The sequence below is a fragment of the Meriones unguiculatus genome, chromosome 7 (assembly GCF_030254825.1).
Source record: "Meriones unguiculatus strain TT.TT164.6M chromosome 7, Bangor_MerUng_6.1, whole genome shotgun sequence".
Taxonomy (NCBI): domain Eukaryota; kingdom Metazoa; phylum Chordata; class Mammalia; order Rodentia; family Muridae; genus Meriones; species Meriones unguiculatus.
This window is the reverse complement of record NC_083355.1, coordinates 87,087,351-87,105,493: the sequence shown is the minus strand read 5'-3', so window position 1 is coordinate 87,105,493 and position 18,143 is coordinate 87,087,351. Positions and strand designations below refer to the sequence as shown.

Genomic DNA, 18,143 nt, shown 5'->3' with positions numbered 1-18,143 from the left:
AGCTTCCTGTGAACTGGAAGTCTTTCAGAGAGATCACCACTTGGGGATTGCTGAAGCATGGATGGTAGGGGTAGGCCTCGGGATGTTTCCTAGGAGATAAATGTGTTCTTAGTGAGCTTTGGGAAAAGGATAGGATACTGTTCTGAGTTAGATGTCATCTAAAGATAGGCACCAGCCTGTCAGGCATGAAAATGACTGGACTTTCATTGAGATGCTATGGCTGTGGGCTGGTAGCTGAATTGCTCTGTGCTGCTCTATGGACCTGACTGCCAGTCAGATGGAGTTAATTGTTCTCCTTTGCAGCAACAGCTTACTTACCTTGAGCTTGATCTTGCATAAGTTAACACAATTGTACGGCTCGGCTTTTGAATCAAAACACCTGACTTTAAAATTCTAGTTTTGCTACTTTCTAGCTGTGAGTATACATCCTTGACTGGGCAGGGCTGGGGTGGGGGGCCATAAAGACAGATGACCTGGTAAGGAATGGGGCTACAGTCACCCCTCTGGGGACAGTGTCTTCTTGCCTCTTCCTGAAGCTAGGAAAATTACCTTTGAAGCAAGCCAGCACTCCCTGGGTAAGAGAACCCAGTTTCCTGGGTAACTGATGCCACATGGCCAAGAGGGAAGTGCAGTGTAGGCAGTTGTCTATTCTTGTCAAGCTCCAATGAGTAATTCTCATTGGTTAAAAATAGAATATTGCTGTTTGGGAGAAGTGGAGCTATAGGCTGAAATCTTCTTAGGGTGAGTGTGTGGTTGATTGATTGGTTTTGTATTTTAGACAGGGTCTCACAAACTAGCCCTGAAACTTAACTGTGCAGACCAGGCTGGCCTTGAAATCACAGAGACCTGCCTGCCTCTGCTTTCCGAGTGTGCTATCGTGCCTGGCAAGGTGTATCTTCTCTGTGCACAGCTTCAATTTTCTGAGGGTTTTTAAATTACCTAATATTCAAGTCATCTTCCACATCTCCTCTTAGATTAAGGTTATAATTTCTAATGTGTTGGCAGAAAACTTAAGGGGGAAGAGGCAACATGGGTATCCTTGGCCTAAAGACATCTGGATACGAGTCTAATTCTATGCTCTACACTGCTTTTGCCCACCTGCGAAAGCCTCACTTTTGATATACATTTAATAGGAGCCAGTCTACTAGAGAGCTTTTGTTGTTTTGGGGGCAGTGGGGGGGGGTATTTGTTTTGTTTTTAGACAAGTTGTGGCTTTGTAGCTCAGGTTGGCCTTGTGACCCTCCTTTCTCAGCCTCTCAAGCGCTGGTATTACAAGAGTGTGCCACTGTATCTAGAAAGAAAATACTTTTAAAGTTGCTCTGTGACTTTAAAATTCAGACAGGACGTCTGGGAGGGCCTCTTTAGTGGTCTTTTCCCACGGCCAGCTATCCAACACTTCCCATTCAATGGATGCTTTTGTCTTTCATCTTCTGTGTAGATCTGGAGCCCGTACAAGCAGCCAGGATGCACAGGAGACCTCGATGGTCGGATTGAAGATGATTCCCGCTGCCTCTACACCCATGAAGAGTACATCAGCCTTGTATTGAACAGTGGGAGTGGCCTGTCCCACGACTACGCTAACCAGTCAGTCCAGGAAGACCCCCGGATGATGGCTTTCTTTGACTCTTTGGTGCGGCGAGAGATCGAGGGCTGGAGCTCTGACTCAGACAGTGACCTGAGCGAGAGCACTATCCTTCAGCTGCATGCGGGAGTCAGTGAGCGCTCCGGCTACACTGACTCTGAATCCTCAGCCTCACTGCCCCACTCCCCACCTCCAACGATAGATGAGTCTGCCGACAACGCCTTCCACCTGGGGCCCCTGCGTGTCACCACCACAAGTGCAGTAGGGTCAACCCCAGCAACACCAACGTGTGAGGATGCAGCCTCTCGACAGCAGCGCCTGTCTGCTCTGCGTCGCTATCAGGACAAGCGCCTCCTGGCCCTGTCCAACGAGTCTGATTCTGAAGAGAACGCCTGTGAGGCTGAACTGGACACAGACCTCTTCCCTCGGCCACGGTCGCCCAGCCCTGAGGATGGATCCAGCAGTTCCAGCAGCTCCAGCAGTTCGGAGGATGAAGAGGAACTGAACCAACGCCGAGCCACCACCCGACAGCGAAATGCAATGCGGAGGCGACAGAAGACATCCCGGGAAGAGCGGCCCAACGCTCCAGTCAAGCCCACAAACACCTACATTGGAGAGGACAATTACGACTACCCCCAGATCAAGGTGGATGACCTCTCCTCCTCCCCAGACTCTTCCCCCGAGCGGAGTGCTTCCACACTGGATATTCAGCCAAGCCGGGCGCCACCAGCTGCCAACATGGAATCAGTTGAGCGAAAGATTTATAAAGCTTACAAATGGCTCCGCTACTCCTATATCTCTTACTCGAATAACAAAGATGGAGAAACCTCCTTAGTGACAGAGGAGGCAGATGAAGGAAGAGCAGGAACCAGCCACAAAGACAACCCAACTCCTTCTTCCAGTAAGGAAGCCTGTCTAATGGATACAACTCAGAGGAACCAGGAACTGCTCTCGGAAGGCTGCAGCAAAGATGCCTGTAAAGAAGGGACTTCCACTAGAAACCCCAGCAGTGGCGCCAGCCAAGAGCACGGCAACCATCCTTGGACAGAGGTGCCAGAGGGCACCTCTCAGGACACTAACAACAGTGGGCCTCTAGAACACGCTTTTGAAACCAGGAAGCTTAATGGAAAGGCCCTGAGCAGTCGGGCTGAGGAGCCACCCTCTCCTCCAGTCCCCAAGGCATCTGGCTCCACTCTCAACAGTGTGTCTGGCAACTGTCCCAGGACCCAGTCTGATGACAGTGAGGAGAGGAGCCTTGAAACCCTCTGTGCCAACCACAACAATGGACGCTTGCACCCCCGACCCCTTCATCCCCACAACAATGGGCAGAACTCTGGGGAGCTGGAGACAGGAGCCTACTCTTCCCCAGGACACTCAGACACTGACCATGACAACCCATCCCTGACAGGAACACTTCTACACAAAGATTGTTGTGGGGCTGAAATGACCTGTGAGACCCCAAGTGCTGGAATGAGAGAGGACCCCACTGACCCCTCAGCCATGGACAGCAACAAGGTTGTTCATGGCCACAGTGCCCTCAAAAGGCACCGAATTGAATTGGAAGACACAGATTCAGAGAATTCCTCCTCAGAGAAGAAATTTAAAACATGATAAATACAAAGGGAAAACAAAAAGCTACAAAAAGTAGCCTTACAAAATAGTTTTTCTTGTTTAGTGAACACAGAGGAAAGGAAAAAGTATTAAAGGCACATAAACCGGGGGCCTGAACCGTGTCTGCTGCTGCTCCCTTCTGTTCATCACTCACCAGTGGGTCAGAATGTCTTCCTGGCAACTGCCTCGTGCTCTGCTGAGAGGGGGAGACTCCTAATGGCCCTTCTCTAGTGAGGTGTGAGCATAGCAGTCCTGTGCAGGTTCTGTGACAACGGGCCCTTCTTGGGACATTTGGCTTGTTTGTGTGTGTGTGTGTGTGTGTGTGTGTGTGTGTGTGTGTGTGTGCCCACTGCACATGTGGGCTTGTTGTCTAGGATACCTTTTAGCTGTCCATCAGCAAAGACGTGTGGGTCTGTAGCTTTTGCCATCTCACCTGTTCACTGTTCACATGACATGGTGTCCTGGTCCTAACGAAGAGTGTCTCTTAGGTCAGATTGTGCTGCAATGAGTTGTAGATTTATGCTAGCAGAAAGGAGGGCCGAATGGAAAGAGGCCTGCTTTCAGTTAATTGGTTGTGCTGAGGAGGAAAACATGGCTCCTTTCTTAAATGCTCCATGTTTTCTCCAATTAACACATCACTGAGCATTCACCGTGGCTCTGAGTAGAACATTATCCATGCTAACGAGAGGTTGACGCTAGAGCTCAGATCCTGATGGTGTCGCTGTTTGCAGAAGGGGTAGAGCTACATTCTGTGCTGTGAGGTGCCATCCAATGACTAGTGGACAACACACTTTAACCACCTAGGTGCTGGGTTCCTAAGAGGCACTCAAGGCCGGCAGGTGCTTCCTTGGCTCCAGATAATGGAGTCAAGGCATACTGAAAGAAGCAAGGACCGCTTGGGAGACCTTTTCACTTTAATAAAATGGCTGGTGGAGGAAAGCTAATGAGTTGTAGTGCAGAGCAGACCAGGTGGTACTTACTTTACTCCAGCGCTAATCCGTCCACCATTGGGTCTGGCACCTTCCCTCAGGCTTGGAGTTGTCAGAGGCTGTGGGGTTCTACCTGAGCTTTGCAGAGTGGTAACACCTGTTAGGAGGCAGAGAGTATGGAGAGACAAGTCTCCTGACTCCCGGAAGACAATGTGTTCTGTTGAAGTAGATAACAGTGGAGGGAAGAAAATATCAAATCTCCAGTGTGTAATGGTGATTGTAGTCCCTGAAGGGTTGTGCAAGACTAGAAGACCTAAGGATGCCCAGAAGTCTTGTTGGTATAGGTGTTAAAAGCAGGAGGAAGAGAGAATGGTGGAACTGTGGATGTAAAGGTGCTAGACAGCTGGAGGCTGGCCGGAACTGGCATAGGGAGGACTTAGCACAAGGCAGCTGTGTCCTCACTGACCCAGCATCCCTTTCTGAGGAGGACCTGTCCTGTTGGAATGGAGCCAAGAGAAGACCACCTGTGGAGGCTGAAGAATGGATGGCGGTCAGTTTTGGGAGCCAGGGCTCTTATAATAAAAGGAAGGTGGTTGGTAAGAGCCAGGAGGCCATGTCATCTTTCTGAGCTTTGCGGAAGGGAGATGTGCCTAGTATCTGTGTGATGTAGCTGAGGTGTGGACGCACGGTTTGAGAAGGAGAGGAAGGTGCCTGAGTAGGGCGGGGATGCATAGTCAGCAGCTGGACTCTTCCTGGGGAGGGACAGTGATTCTGTAACCAACGCTAGAATTACTTTAGATTTGTAATCAAAATGGTTCTATGATTTCTCTTTTGACTATTCACAAATAATTGTAAATTCTGGTTTTATAAGCCCAAGTCATTTTACATTTGCTTTTCCAAAATTATTAAATTGGAATTTTTAATTCTTTATATACAAAAAAAAGTTATAACCACTCAGTGTGTGTCTCTCTTCCCCTTAGTCAGCATACCTGGTTCTTCTATTCTGTTTTACACAATATCTTCCTGGAGGAAAAAGAAAGCAAAATTAGCTATTAATAATTAGTTTCCAAGTGCCAACTGTGGTCTTTAATGCTAAAAGCTGTCTTATCTCATTTGGGTCCTCAAAAAACATTCGAAAGTCAGAGTTCATTTAGTTTGTAACTATAGACACTGAGAAAAAGGTCATCCTTTGAGGGGTGCTTTCCATCCTTGGGAGAGACTTCCAGCACCGTAGGTTTGCGTTGTCAGGATGTGGGCCCGAAATACCCACCAGAGCTGGAGAGAAAGGGATGCTTCTTTTAGCCACTCCACACTCGTTTCCAGAGGTCCAGGAACTACTTCAAAGGTCCCTTTGCCTAAAGCATTGTAGAATCCAGGCCTCCCATATTGAAAACATAGTTAATCCCCAAATTCTTCCATGACAGTGTTTTTCCTAGCAGGCGAGGGCACTGATCAGACTAAGAACTCCTGGAAGTGCCTCTTCAGGACTTTTTTCCTGCACCGTGTACATATGTTTTAAGTGGCAGGTCCAGGTAGTGAAACTGTTTCTCTTTCCTTTATTTCTCACCTGGTTTTGTAAATGATTCTTAACCGATAAATGAGTTCAATGAGTTGTTGGCTTGAGGCAAATGAAGTTTGCAACTGTGCTGATTTAATAGGAGTCTTGTGTTGTCTGTCAAGGTGCCTTCCTCTGCTGAAGCCTTACCTCCTCTCAGCCCTGCCTCTTCTCACCCAGCAACGCTGACTCTCTGTGTATATGCAAATAAACCTATTAATCACTTCTCCCCGGCTTCCTCTTCTCTTCCTGGGAAGACTTGGTTGCTTAGACACCCTCTTCCTTTATTTCTTTGCTGTTTTAATTCCTGCCCGGTTGGAAACTTGATTTAAAGCCACACGAAAGACTAGAAGACAAATCCCATGTCTGACAATGGTCATGTCACTTCTAGGTATTGAGACAAAGGTCACATCTGACAATGAAAGGAAAGGTAGGGGAGGCTGTGTCCACTTAGTCTCCTTTCCCAGACTTGCAAGATCCTGGAACTGATATTTTTATTAGTTGGAATTTCACATTGCAGCAAAGTACCACCACAAGCCCCACCCCAACGATGTTTTCTGATACCATGATGCTTTTCATGACATCTTAGGTTGCAATCTTTAAAAGAGAACAGAGGCTGGGTGGTGGTGGCACATGCCTTTAATCCTAGCACTTGGGAGGCAGAAGCAGTCAGATCTCTGTAGGTTTGAGGCCAGGCTTTTCTACAAAATGAGTTCCAGGACAGCCAGGACTACACAGAGAAACTCTGCCCCAAAAAAACCACAGAGAGTGAGAGAGAAAGACCAGTGAAAAATAGAAAAACTCATGTTATTCCTATAAAACTGTTAAACAACTGAAACATTTCTATCAACCAAGACTCTTTGTCGGGAAAACACTTCCAGGGGAAACCTGTTCTTCCCTTACACCCTGAATACAGCTGTGTAGTATACCACAGGGGATAAACCAAGGTGCCATTACACTCCTGAGGCCTGGGTTTGTCCCCAGTAGCAGGATAATTAATGGCTTTTTTATTTTTTTTTGCTAGCAGGCTTAGGTTTTTAGTGGTAGTGGTGGGGTTTTTTTTGGGGGGGCAGGGTGTTAATTTATTGTGTTTTGCTTTGGAAGCAAGATCACAGTCTCATAGTACAGCCCACGCTAATCTCACACTGTGACAATCCTGCCTCAGTTTCCAGTGTAAGCCACCATTCCCTGCTCATATTGTTTTTAGGACAGGGTTTCACTAACTAGCCTATAATCCTGTTTCAGCCAGGGTACTGGGATTGCAGATGGATACACTCAATCACACCTAGTTCTAGAGTAATGGCCTTTGGCAAGCTGTGTGCCTCTCTAGTGGGGTTATTCCAGTCAAAACAGGACTGAGCTGTATCTCAGTGCTCAGGAGGTACAGAACCCTTCCACACATTGTAGACCAGACTGGCTACTAACTCACAGAGATCCACCTGCCAGTCTGGTCTACAAAGTGAGTCCAGGACAGCCAGGGCTACACAGAAAAACACTGCCTCAGGAAATAAAATTTAAAAAAAGAAAAGAAATAACGTGTTTGAATAAACAAAGTTTCATTTTCTTCAAAGATCCAGTGCTTCAGACACTATAAGTGATAATCCAACCCATCTAGATTCTAGTTGTATTTCATTGCTGGTAGGTAAGATGCCTCTTGGAATGGAAACTTAGAGAAGACTGTAAAAGCAGGAGGAGTCACTCGGTTGAGCTCACAATGTGTGGAAGGGTCCTGTGGAGCCTGTCCTGTGAGGAGGTCGTAATCCAGCATTTCAGATGGCCTACATTGGGAGATGACTCCTTGCTGAGCCCGAGAGCTGTTCCTGCCGCAGTACTGCTTTGCTTTCCCTCTATCTGCCTGTCATTTTCTCCACTAAAGTGAGGGAAAGACAAATGCTAATGTATCCGGGTACCCAAAAGAGCCCTTGGAGAGGAGAGAAGTTGTGTTGGCTAGGGAACTTGAAAGGGAAGACATCTGGGGGTTTAAATTTTTTGAAAGAGTTTATAGTGGAAGCAGTGGTGAGTTAAGTAGAGTCAACAGCTTTCTGGATCCCTGTGCTAGCACCCAACATGCTAATTAGGGGATGGCGCTCAATGCCATAGTGCTTGCCTGCTAGGCCTGAAGCATAGCTGGGGCTGATGTCCAACACTGAAACGCAGCAAACACTAAACAAAACCTTCAGGTCTATTCCCACATTTATCGTTGAAGTCACTAGTAGTGTAGAGAAACTCCTAGAATCAATAAATACCATAAAAATGGAAGAGGAGACTATGATAACAATACCAGCATAGATAAACATGGGGAGTGTGTGTGATGGTGATTGACAGGACTCCACAGGGTAACATACAGAATTCTGCTTGACTTTGTGTTTTAGTTGGTTTATTTGTTTGGGTTTTTGTTTGTTTTTCGGTTTTTCAAAACAGATTATTTCTGGACTTGCTCTGTAGATCAGGCTGTCCTCGAACTCACAGAGATCCACCTACCTCTGCTGGGATTAAAAGAGTGTACCAGTACACCTGGCTTCTACTTGGCTGTTCCTGACTGGTTAGTGACTGTTGAAGGCTTGCCTCTACCTTTTTATTTCCCTTACCCATATTAACATTTATTTTTATTAATTATGTGTGTGCAGGTCAGTGCAGGTGCCCACTGAGACCAGAGTCACCAGACCCCCCCTAGAAGTTGAGTTTACAGGTGGTTTTGAGCCACCTAATATGGGTGCTAGAAACCAAACGTGGGTCCTCTACCAAAGTAGTATGCACTCCTAACTAGAGCTATCTCTCTAGCCCCCATCTTATCCTCTCAGTATCTCAAAGGCAGTGCTTTCCAACATTTCTGGGCACTCCAAGACCCCACCTTAAATAACCACAGGTCATTTCCTTTCTTCCTTAAAGACCTGTGAGTGTAAATAGCACTCAACTCTCACAAGAAGTGTCTCCTACACTGGTTCTGAGTGAAGAACATGAGTCGGGCAACTCCCCTGTACTCTTGGGAACTGTCAGATAGGTTCCTCAACTCTTAAATGTATCCCTTCTGTTCTGGAACCTTGGATCAGAGGGCTCTTCAGACTACTCAAACATCATTTTTGAGACATCTCTGTAGAGCCCAGCAGAGCTGGTCAGTGAGCCAAGATCTTTCTCAAATATACAACTGCTCAGAGCCTCAAGCTTCTCAGTGTGTGTGAGAGAGAGAGGGAAGGAGAGAGGGAGAAAGAGAACCAATATAGGATATATATGTATGTATGTATATATATATATATATATATATATATATATATATATATATCATGTAGCTTAAAGGCACATGTCTTAAATGACATGATAATATGATACAGACAGAACACAAGTTGTCGGCAAACCTTTTTTTCCCCCTGATCTTGTGCTTGTTGACATGACATCCGTGTGCACACCACTAGAAGGCTTTTTGGATGGCAATCCCCTGAGGAATATGGGTAGTCAGCGTCCCCCAGAGAAAGAATGGCTGTTTCTCAGCAAGTCTCAGTCTGCAGACACAGGAAGAGTGTGCTCTCCCCTTTACCGTGGACCTCATAAAAATTACTTTGGAGCTTCTGGGGAGACCTCTCTGGCCTCTGACTCAGGGAGCCAGCCCAAAGGGCTGGAAGTTTAAAAACCAGACATGGCTGACAGACACCTCGAAGACCCTTGCTCATGACAAGCTTGTAAAGGTTGGGATATGAGTTACAAATTTTATTAAACTAAAATCTTAAAATGGTGATACTGGAAAAGACCTAGGCCTTAAGAGCTGGCACAGCAAGGCTCTCCGGGCTTCTGAGGCCAAGTTCTTAGAGCTGGGGCTGGGCCAACCCTAAGAGAACCTGGAAGGAGGCGAGCCATGGGGGGCTGGAGAGATGGTTCAGTGGTAAGAGCACCGTACAGGCTCTTCCAAAGGACCTGGGTTCAATTACCAGCCCCCACACGGCAGCTCACAACTGTCTGTAATGCTAATTCAAAGAGATCTGACACCTTCACACTAATGCACATAAAACAAAATTAAAAAAAAAAAAAAGCAAGCCATGGAAAAATGCTACATGTACCACAGAAGGGTTAACCAGTTTTCTATGCTAAGTTGAGTGTGTGTGTGTGTGTGTGTATGTGAATTCTCTCTACCTCAGTTTCTCATCCAAAATGAAGTTAAACCATAAAGACCAACAAGGAAGTCTGACTAGACCAAAGAAGTTTGGAAAGGTGAAGTTCACTGTCTGCCTCATTAAAGGAGCTGAATTAGTGATGCAGGACGATGGCTGTGGTTCTTGGAGCGGGCAGAGAAATGTAAGCGGGGAGGTTTCTGCATTGCTGGTGGAAAAGAAGCAACGGAATTCCACTTAAAAGTGAAATGGTTTCAGGTAAATACATCTGCATGAAGAGAGGCTAGAACACAGAGCATCATGGGGCAGACAAGGCACCAAAGAAGCAGAACCTTAAAGCGCTTCAGAGGGAGAGGGGAAGGGGTTCCCTCACCAATCCTTTCAAGTTCCGGTTGGTGACTCGAAGGCTGGTGCTCCCATCCCATCTCACTGCTTCCTGAGTGTGCTTCCTGGGGCCTGGCTTCCCACATGACATTCCTTACAGCCTCACTTTTAGCAAGTGTGACTGGGGCTGGATGGCAACAGACAGCAATAGTAAGGGATTGCAAATGCTCCCATGGAGGCAGGTTGAGTTGGTTGGGAGCTTTGGCAAAAAAAAAAAAAAAAAAAAAAAAAAAAAAGTGACTTGAGTTTGGGGGTGGGGGTTGGGTCATGGATGGACATAAAAGGAAGTAGAGAGTAGGAGCCTGATTGTTTAGGTTTAAAGCATGCATAGGCTTTAGACTAAGCGATCCTTTGAAATCAAGAAAGGGCCTAGTAGCTACATGTAGTGGTGCATGCCTTTAATCCCAGCACTTTGGAGGCAGAGGCAGACAGATCTCTGGCCTGGCCTACACAACAAATTCCAGCACAGCCAGGGCTATATAGAATGACCCTGTCTCAAAAGGAAAAAGGGCTCCATGAGGAAAGGAATCATTTCAAGCGGAATCTTCCCAGTTGCAAGCCCAATCATCCTCTTCTGGGAATGTTAGGTCTGCTCAAACTAGCTGGAGCAAGCAGTTTGCAGTTCACGCCCTTCACGGCTTGGGGGTGGATTTGTTGGTTTTGTGGTGCGGAGGGTTGAACTCCGGGAGGTGAGTCAGCACAAAAGGTGGATGGCTGGTCTCAGCTCTGTCTGATTCCACACACGATTATCTGCTAGGGAAGAGCTGGCTGTCACAAAGGTCAGTGCCTGGATCCCCCCGCTGGAGCCTCCCGTGGAGGCTACAGATTTGAGTTCCTACTGCTGCAGTGGGATGCTACTTGCATCATTCAGGAGCATGGCTAAGTCTAGTCCGCAGCCGTTCTATCTGCTTTCTTCCCCTGATTTCAAGTCCAGTAGGCAAACACTTCATAAGGCCGGGAGATGAGGGGACAGTTTGGACCTGCTAAACATTGCACTTATGCCTCTTCACCCTCTCGATAGCCATGAAAGGAATCCAGAGAAAGGTAAGTTCTTGGATTCTCTTTGCAATAAGAGAAGGATAAACTGGGTTGATGCTAGTAAGACAATAGCAAGTGTGACTCTAGCATCTTCTCAGCAACAGTCAGACTTACCCTGAAGACAGAAAGGGCTAGGGATCAGGTTTACAAAGCCAACCTAGGGCCAGAGGGGCTGGGGCACATCTAATCTCAGCACCCGGGAGGCGGAGGCTGAAGGATCGTAAGTACAAGGGCAGCCTGGTCTATGTAATGAGTCCCACGCCAGCCCAAGGCTACATAATGAGATCCTATCTCAAAATAAACAATCCCCCCCCCCCAAAAAAAAAGGCCAAGCTATATTTTTGTTTTAAAAAACCAGCTCATCTGCTCCAGTTGGAATTGGCTCTTGCCATCATTCATGTAGTCATGGACTCTCCTGTAGGATTGGAGCAAGGCCTTGGCAGACAGGAAGGACACCGGGTCTCTACTCTCCTTAGGCTCTAGGGTTCCCACCTTCAAAACCCCAGAAGATCCAGGCTCTAAAGGGCAAAGGAAAACTCCGCACCACCAGCTTGACTGCTATGGCTCATGCAAGGGGAGCAGCCAGACCATAAAGAGGCCTTCTCAGCACCCCTCAGTTCTTTTTACCTCCGCTTCCCCCACAGAACGTGCACATCACCATTCAGTCTCCCCTCCCCCTCTGCCGGCCCCAAGAGCCCCTACCTAGCTCAGGTTGTAGAGAGGCCCACACCTGGGAGCCCTGCAGTTACAGCAGCCATCTTACTGTCAGCCCTCCTTGGGAATGAGGCACGGGGAGCGGGTTACCCTACAGTTTCCCAGACCTCCTGCTGTACAAATTCTGACCCCTGGAGAAGACATCGTAGACTCCGCTCAGTGGAATCGAAGGAGGAAACAGAGAGGCTTCTGAAAACAGGTCCAGATCTTGTGCCCCACGCCATTCTGCGTCACTTCCTGCCCCTTGCTGGCCATTGATCTCCAGCTGCTGCCGCCCCTCGGTTCCAGGGTTCCAGCAGAGAGGGAACTGTCAAGCTTTCTCCAGCTCTGTAGTCCTGAGCCTCTTCTGGTTACAAAAAAAAAAAAAAAAAAAAAAAAAAAAAAAAAAAAAAAAACCTTTATTTTTTTCCCTCACAATCTTGTCTCCCTTCAGGTCTACTGACCCATTGACCATCATCCAACACTGCTAGGAAGCAAAATGCTGACAAGAAATAGTGGTAGAGGGTCCTGGAGACTCTAAAAATCTCACCCGTCAATCTTCATTCCCGCCATTTATTTGAGCACACACGCAAATGAAGCTCAGTGCTGCAGAGAGAGGGTATCCTTCTTTTCCTAAACCCCGCCTGCGTAAAGTGAGGCCCAGAAGTGTCTTAGAAAGCCAGAGGCTTTGAAAGGAATGAAATGGCAGCAGCTTGGGGGAGCCCTAGGCACTGAAGCTACTACCTCCCATCCCAGCTGCCAGTAGGCGTCCAGTGACGTTGCTGGTACCGACTGTTCACTGAGTGTGTGCTGTGGTCTGTCAAGCAGGGTTGCTGCTTTCACTTTAAAAAGAGCCTATGATGAGAGAGGCAAACTCATGAAACCAAAATGAGGGCAAAGCGAGTCACATTACACACAAGCAGATTCTTTGTCTACGACTTTTGCAGATGCTCCTCTTCCTTCAAAGAGACACATGTTTTGTTTTGTTTTGTTTTTCAAGACAGGGTTTCTCTTTGTGTAGCCCTGGCTGTCCTGGAACTCGATCTGTAAACCAGGCTGGCCTTGAACTCTCAGAGATCTGGCTGCCTCTGCCTGCTGAGCGCTGGGAATTAAAGGCATGAACCATGACTGCCTGGTTCTAAATGGAAGCAATCTCTTTTTATTTTTATTAATTACAGTTTATTCACTTTGTATCCCAGCTGTAGCCCTGTCCCCATCCCCTCCCAATCCCATCCTCCTTCCTTCTTCTTCTCCTATGCCCCTCCCCCAGTCCAATGAGGTCCTCCTCCCCTTCCATCTGACCCTAGTCTAGCAAGTCTCATCAGGACTGGCTTCATTGTCTTCCTCTGTGGACTGGTAAGGCTCTTCCCCCTTCAGATGGAGGTGATCAAAGAGCCAGCCCATGAGTTCATGTCAGAGATGGTTCCTGTTCCTATTACTGGGGAACCCTCTTGGACACTGAGCTGCCATGAGCTACATCTGTGCAGGGTTTCTAGGTTATCTCCATGCATGGTCCTTGGTTGGAGTATCAGTCTCAGAAAAGAACCCTGTGCCCAGATTTTCTGGTTCTGTTACTCTCCTTGTGAAGCTCCTGTCCCCTCCAGGTCTTTCTATCTTCCCCCTCATTCATAAGATTCCCTGCACTCTGCCCAAAGTTTGATTAGGAGTCTCAGCATATGTTTTGATACCCTGCTGAGTAGAGTCTTTCAGAGGCCCTCTGGAATCAATCTTTAAAGAGCCCACATGGCCTTCAGCTTTGCCCAAATGACCAACATTCCCAAACTTAGGTGTTCTCTCAAGAGAATCCCCTACACTGGAGCGCTTGAGTCTCTCTGGGAGGCCACTGGCCCACATAGGTAAATCCCCATCAAATCATTTCAACTCTTTCCTCTCCCTTCCCTGATCTTCCAAGTGCCAGCAAGGGTCTTCAGAACCATTCCTTCCTATGACTTCTCCTCAGTTACAAAACACAGACATGATGGTTACAGGTCAGGGCACCCCAAGAACACAAGCAAATTCTTGGAGAAGTACTTTCCCTTGAAAACTCTAATCCATGAGTTATAAAGAGTAAACTTACTTAGTAGGGCTGGGACTTAATAGTGAGATGTGACGTAGACGATGGACCTGGGCCAGTGAGATGGTTCAGCGGGCTAAAGTGCTTGCCACACAAGCCTGGTGACCTGAGTTCCATCCCTGGGAACATCCACATAAAGAGGGATGAAGATGACCAATTCCACACTGCCCTTTGAGTTCCACACATAGTACCGTGGCCCATGTGCCCCTCTTCGTCTCTGTAAACACAATAGAAAAAAAAAAAAAAGATGGCGCTAGTACTGCCCTTCTGTAGCCAGGTGTACCTCATCAAGGAGATGCAGAGTTGTACAGACCTCAGATATAGCCCATCACGGAGACTCTGAGGTGTGCGGACCTCATAGGGAGCATGTCCTGGCTGCTGTTTCTGGAATGGGAATTTGTGGGAACAGTTCTGTCTCCATGTGGTTCGAGGCTTGTTGTTCACCAGGAAGGCAAAGACTGCTCACAATTCAGAACCTCAATGGATGTGACCACACATTCTCTGAGGCAGAAATCCACTCCTGGGCGTGTGTTCTAGATGCTCCCACCTGGTCCCAAAACAGACCCCTACTCGGATGTCCACTAGGCAGTAGCAGAGAGCTGGGGCCAACATTCATTCTCCTGGGGGCAGATGTGAAAAATGTGGCAGCAAACTGCTCCTATAGGCTACACAGCTACTGGCAAGAATGACCAGACATACTCATGGCAACACGGATCATCCTAAAAACAGTGCCAGTGAAGGAATAGTGCAGAATAGTAGCCAAGGCAGTACTATGTATGAAAATGAAAATTGCATGTGCAGGGCAAGGCATGGCAGTGTGAGCCTTTAGTCCAAGTACTCCAGAGGCAGAAGCAGGCAGATCTTTATTGAGCTCAAGGTCAGTATGGTCTATATAGCAAGTTCCAGGCCAGTGATGGCTACAATGTGAGATCCTGATTTAAAATAAATAAATAAAGCCCTGACCTGGTGGCACACATCTTTAAACTCAGCACTCAGGAGACAGAGGCAGGCAGATCTTTGAGAGTGAGAACTCTCAGAGTTTGTAGACCAGCCTGGTGTACAAACTGAGTTCCAGGACAGCCAGGATATTACACAGAGAAACAAGAAGAAGAAGAAGAAGAAGAAGAAGAAGAAGAAGAAGAAGAAGAAGAAGAAGAAGAAGAAGAAGAAGAAAAAGAGAAAGAGGAAGAAAAGTTCATGTACATAAAGTGAGAAGGCACATTGTCCATGCCATATAAAATAAGGGCACTTACTACCAGAAACACTAGAACTGAGATCCAAGTGAAGACAAACTGGGCTGGTCACCTAAGAGGGGACCTCACTATCACATAAAGATCTTGCTAGCTGTGGACCACTCAACTGATGATAAACACAGTGGGTTGTTACTCCACCAAAAAAGAAAAAGAAAAAAAAAGTCCAGAGCTAGGTGTGATGGTGCACCACTGAAATCCTAGCACTTGAGAGGTAGAAGCAGGATTAGGAGTTTAGAGCCAGTCTCAACTGCGACAGCCAGGGCTGCACAGAGAAACCCTGACACAAACAAACGAACAAACAAGAGCACTATAGCAATTAAAAGCTCTACAAATACTAAATTGTGTACTTTGGATGGGCAAATTTTAGGGCACACAAACTTTCTCAGTAAAAAATGTTTAAAAGGAAAACTGAGAGAAAAATCTCCTGCGAATTTGCCTTGGCGACTTCCTCTTTATGCTTCTGGTTTCAAACAGGAACTGGTCAAGGTTCACCTACCTTGACCCTGCCCAAGGGCCATTGCACTCCAGTGGCACGTGGTTGCCTCTGGCCCTTCAGGCTTGGGAAAACCAGACTGACTAAGGGTTCCTGGAAGGAACTCAGAACTGACAATGGGGCTACTGGTTAGCAACCTCTTCCTCTGCTGCCTAAGGACCTAACAACCAAGCCAGCCTCAGCCAGTCATCATAATGGAATAAGAAAGGGACATCAGAGCCACCTGACCAGAAGTTCCTCGGTGGCAGCTGGAAAAAGACATGTTTCCTTCTTGTCTGCACCAGTATTGAGAACTCTTGGTAACTGTTTCTTTCTAGGAAGTGGGTATGAAATACCAGCAGCAATTTGGATAGGAAATAAGGAAATGTGTGTGAAAATTCCTAGCACCGTTCTATCCCATAGATAGAACCTGCTGGAAGCTCGATGAATCCCAAACCTAACCTGCCCCTCAAACAGGCAGCCGAAAATATACAACCTTGAGTTTGGGGAGTTGGTTAAGATGGAAGGAAGGTCATAGCTGAAATCCTGCGTTTCAGCGAGCATTGAGTGCTGAGAAACGAAGATCAGCAAAATGATTCTGAGTCAGCTGTCCTGGGTACAAGAGACTGAGACCCAGTTTTTAAGCACAGCAGTCAGCCAGGAAATAAATGAAGCAGCCACCTGAGAGTTAGTTGCCAGAACTTATCCACCTCCCCTTGTGCATCTGTCGACGGGCTCCTTGCATCCAGCCTAGGAAAACAGTCTAGGAAAAAAAAAATCCTTCTCAACCTGCTGACATAGGTAGAGAAGAGAAAAATCTCCAACAGACTCCTGACCACCCTTCCTGTGCAAACAGAGTGGATGTGTCCAGTGAGCCCCACCCACACCCCAGGTACACTGGACGTCACTGGGGAAAGATCACAGGAGCCAGTTTCCCCTCAGGAGCCTTTGAAGTCTGAATGTAATCTTGGTTCATGGTTAAGATACTGGTGGTGACAGGCGATGGAAAATGCCATGCACACTGTTAAGCCTCAAACCCAGGACAAATGGCTGGCTAACTGAGGTGTCCATTAGTGTATCAAGGTGGACCTGGCTGCCAGGTTCTCCCTGCATCCCTCAGTTTCTACCTGTTACAGGGTATGGCTGGTATACCCGCACCTTACCCTGAACTTCTCCAGGAAGGGCCCAGGCTGCCCTTCCCTGTATAATCCAGACATTTGACTACACCAGTCTTTTTGGCACTTTTCGTCTACCCTATCCCCTCCTGGCCTCTTGGTCTGGCTCTCCCCTGTTCTCTCCCCCATCTCCTCACATGGCCCAGCTCAGGGTCGTGTTCACTCTGGACTTTCCCAGATGTCTCTGCCTCTGGCTATGTTCTCCCTTAAACCTCCTCCTCCACCATACCCGGGACTAATCATGTCCCTTTCTTTTGTAGTTCTTTTTTTCATTCTCAAACTACATGAAGTAATGATGGAAAGTTCTTGCCTTCTGCTATGGCTGAACATTTCCAGAACGGAGTGGCCCTGACATTTTCTCGGGGCTCCAAGTTCTTCCTATGCGGTTCTCTGGTCCCTGTCCCTACTGTATATGTCTGCTTTGTCTTGGGCTGGCTTCTCCTAATGTGTCAAAGTAGCTGTTACTGTCATTCAGGAAAGCACTGACTTGTTCTGGGGACAAGAGAGAAGCTTTCTGAAGTCCCTAATGGAGTGGCTCTACCTGGACCTCTTCAGCCAGGACAAGGCCTTCAGCTCTCAAGGCTAGAAGGGCAAGAGGCAAGACTTACAAGAGCTGCCGAGAACCCACCTGGAGATCATGATTTGCCATCCAGAGGGAAATGAGCGATGTCAAGAACACAGCCCCTATGTCTCCCACAGGGTCATAGATATCATTTACAGGTGAGACTGGCGCCAAATACCTCCCAAAGTTCAATATCTGGTTTGTGACAAATCCGAAACCAGCTGTCCCCAGTCTCAGTGACAGCGCAGCCATCTGCCTTTGAATCAATAATGTCACTGAAGGCCTTGACAGATAACCACCACCTCATCACTAGGGAGCCGGAGCTAAAGCGGAGAGTCTGTAGCTATAAAGGGTGCCCACGCTGATCTCCAAGGGACAACGGGGGCCTCTGCAACTGGCACTTGATAAGGACAGCACGGAGATGAGTCTATTAATCCCAGGATGGTCCTCAGGGAAGCTGAGGTGGGCTTACGCTGGCCATGTTTTCAGATTTGTCATTTCCTGAGAGGCTCTGGCTTCCCCTCTGATCTCACCTCCTCCTTTCCTATTCCCAGGCTAAAATGGACAAACCAGGGCTGATAATTGAGTTAGGTCAGTTTCCTCCCTGGCCCTGCCCTCCCCATAATCTCATTTCCAAGGGATGAGGGATGGCAGTGTCCAGGCTCAGGAAGAAATCTGTTCCCTCATGTCTGCTGGGCCTGTTAATTGGATAGAA

The 18,143-nt window shown here is 47.5% G+C and overlaps 1 protein-coding gene across 4 annotated transcripts in view; it reads left to right on the top strand.

The window, feature by feature from the left end:
* Nucleotides 1–5,079, top strand: part of Dcaf5 (DDB1 and CUL4 associated factor 5) — an 88,905-nt gene extending 83,826 nt beyond the window's left edge. For all 4 annotated transcript variants that reach the window (XM_021633513.2, XM_021633512.2, XM_021633514.2 and 1 more), the window contains exon 9: nt 1,439–5,079. In XM_021633513.2, the coding sequence (XP_021489188.1) occupies nt 1,439–3,193 (1,755 nt within the window). In that variant the 3' untranslated portion in view covers nt 3,194–5,079. The remainder of the gene's footprint in view (nt 1–1,438) is intronic.
* The last annotated feature ends 13,064 nt before the right edge of the window (nt 5,080–18,143 follow it).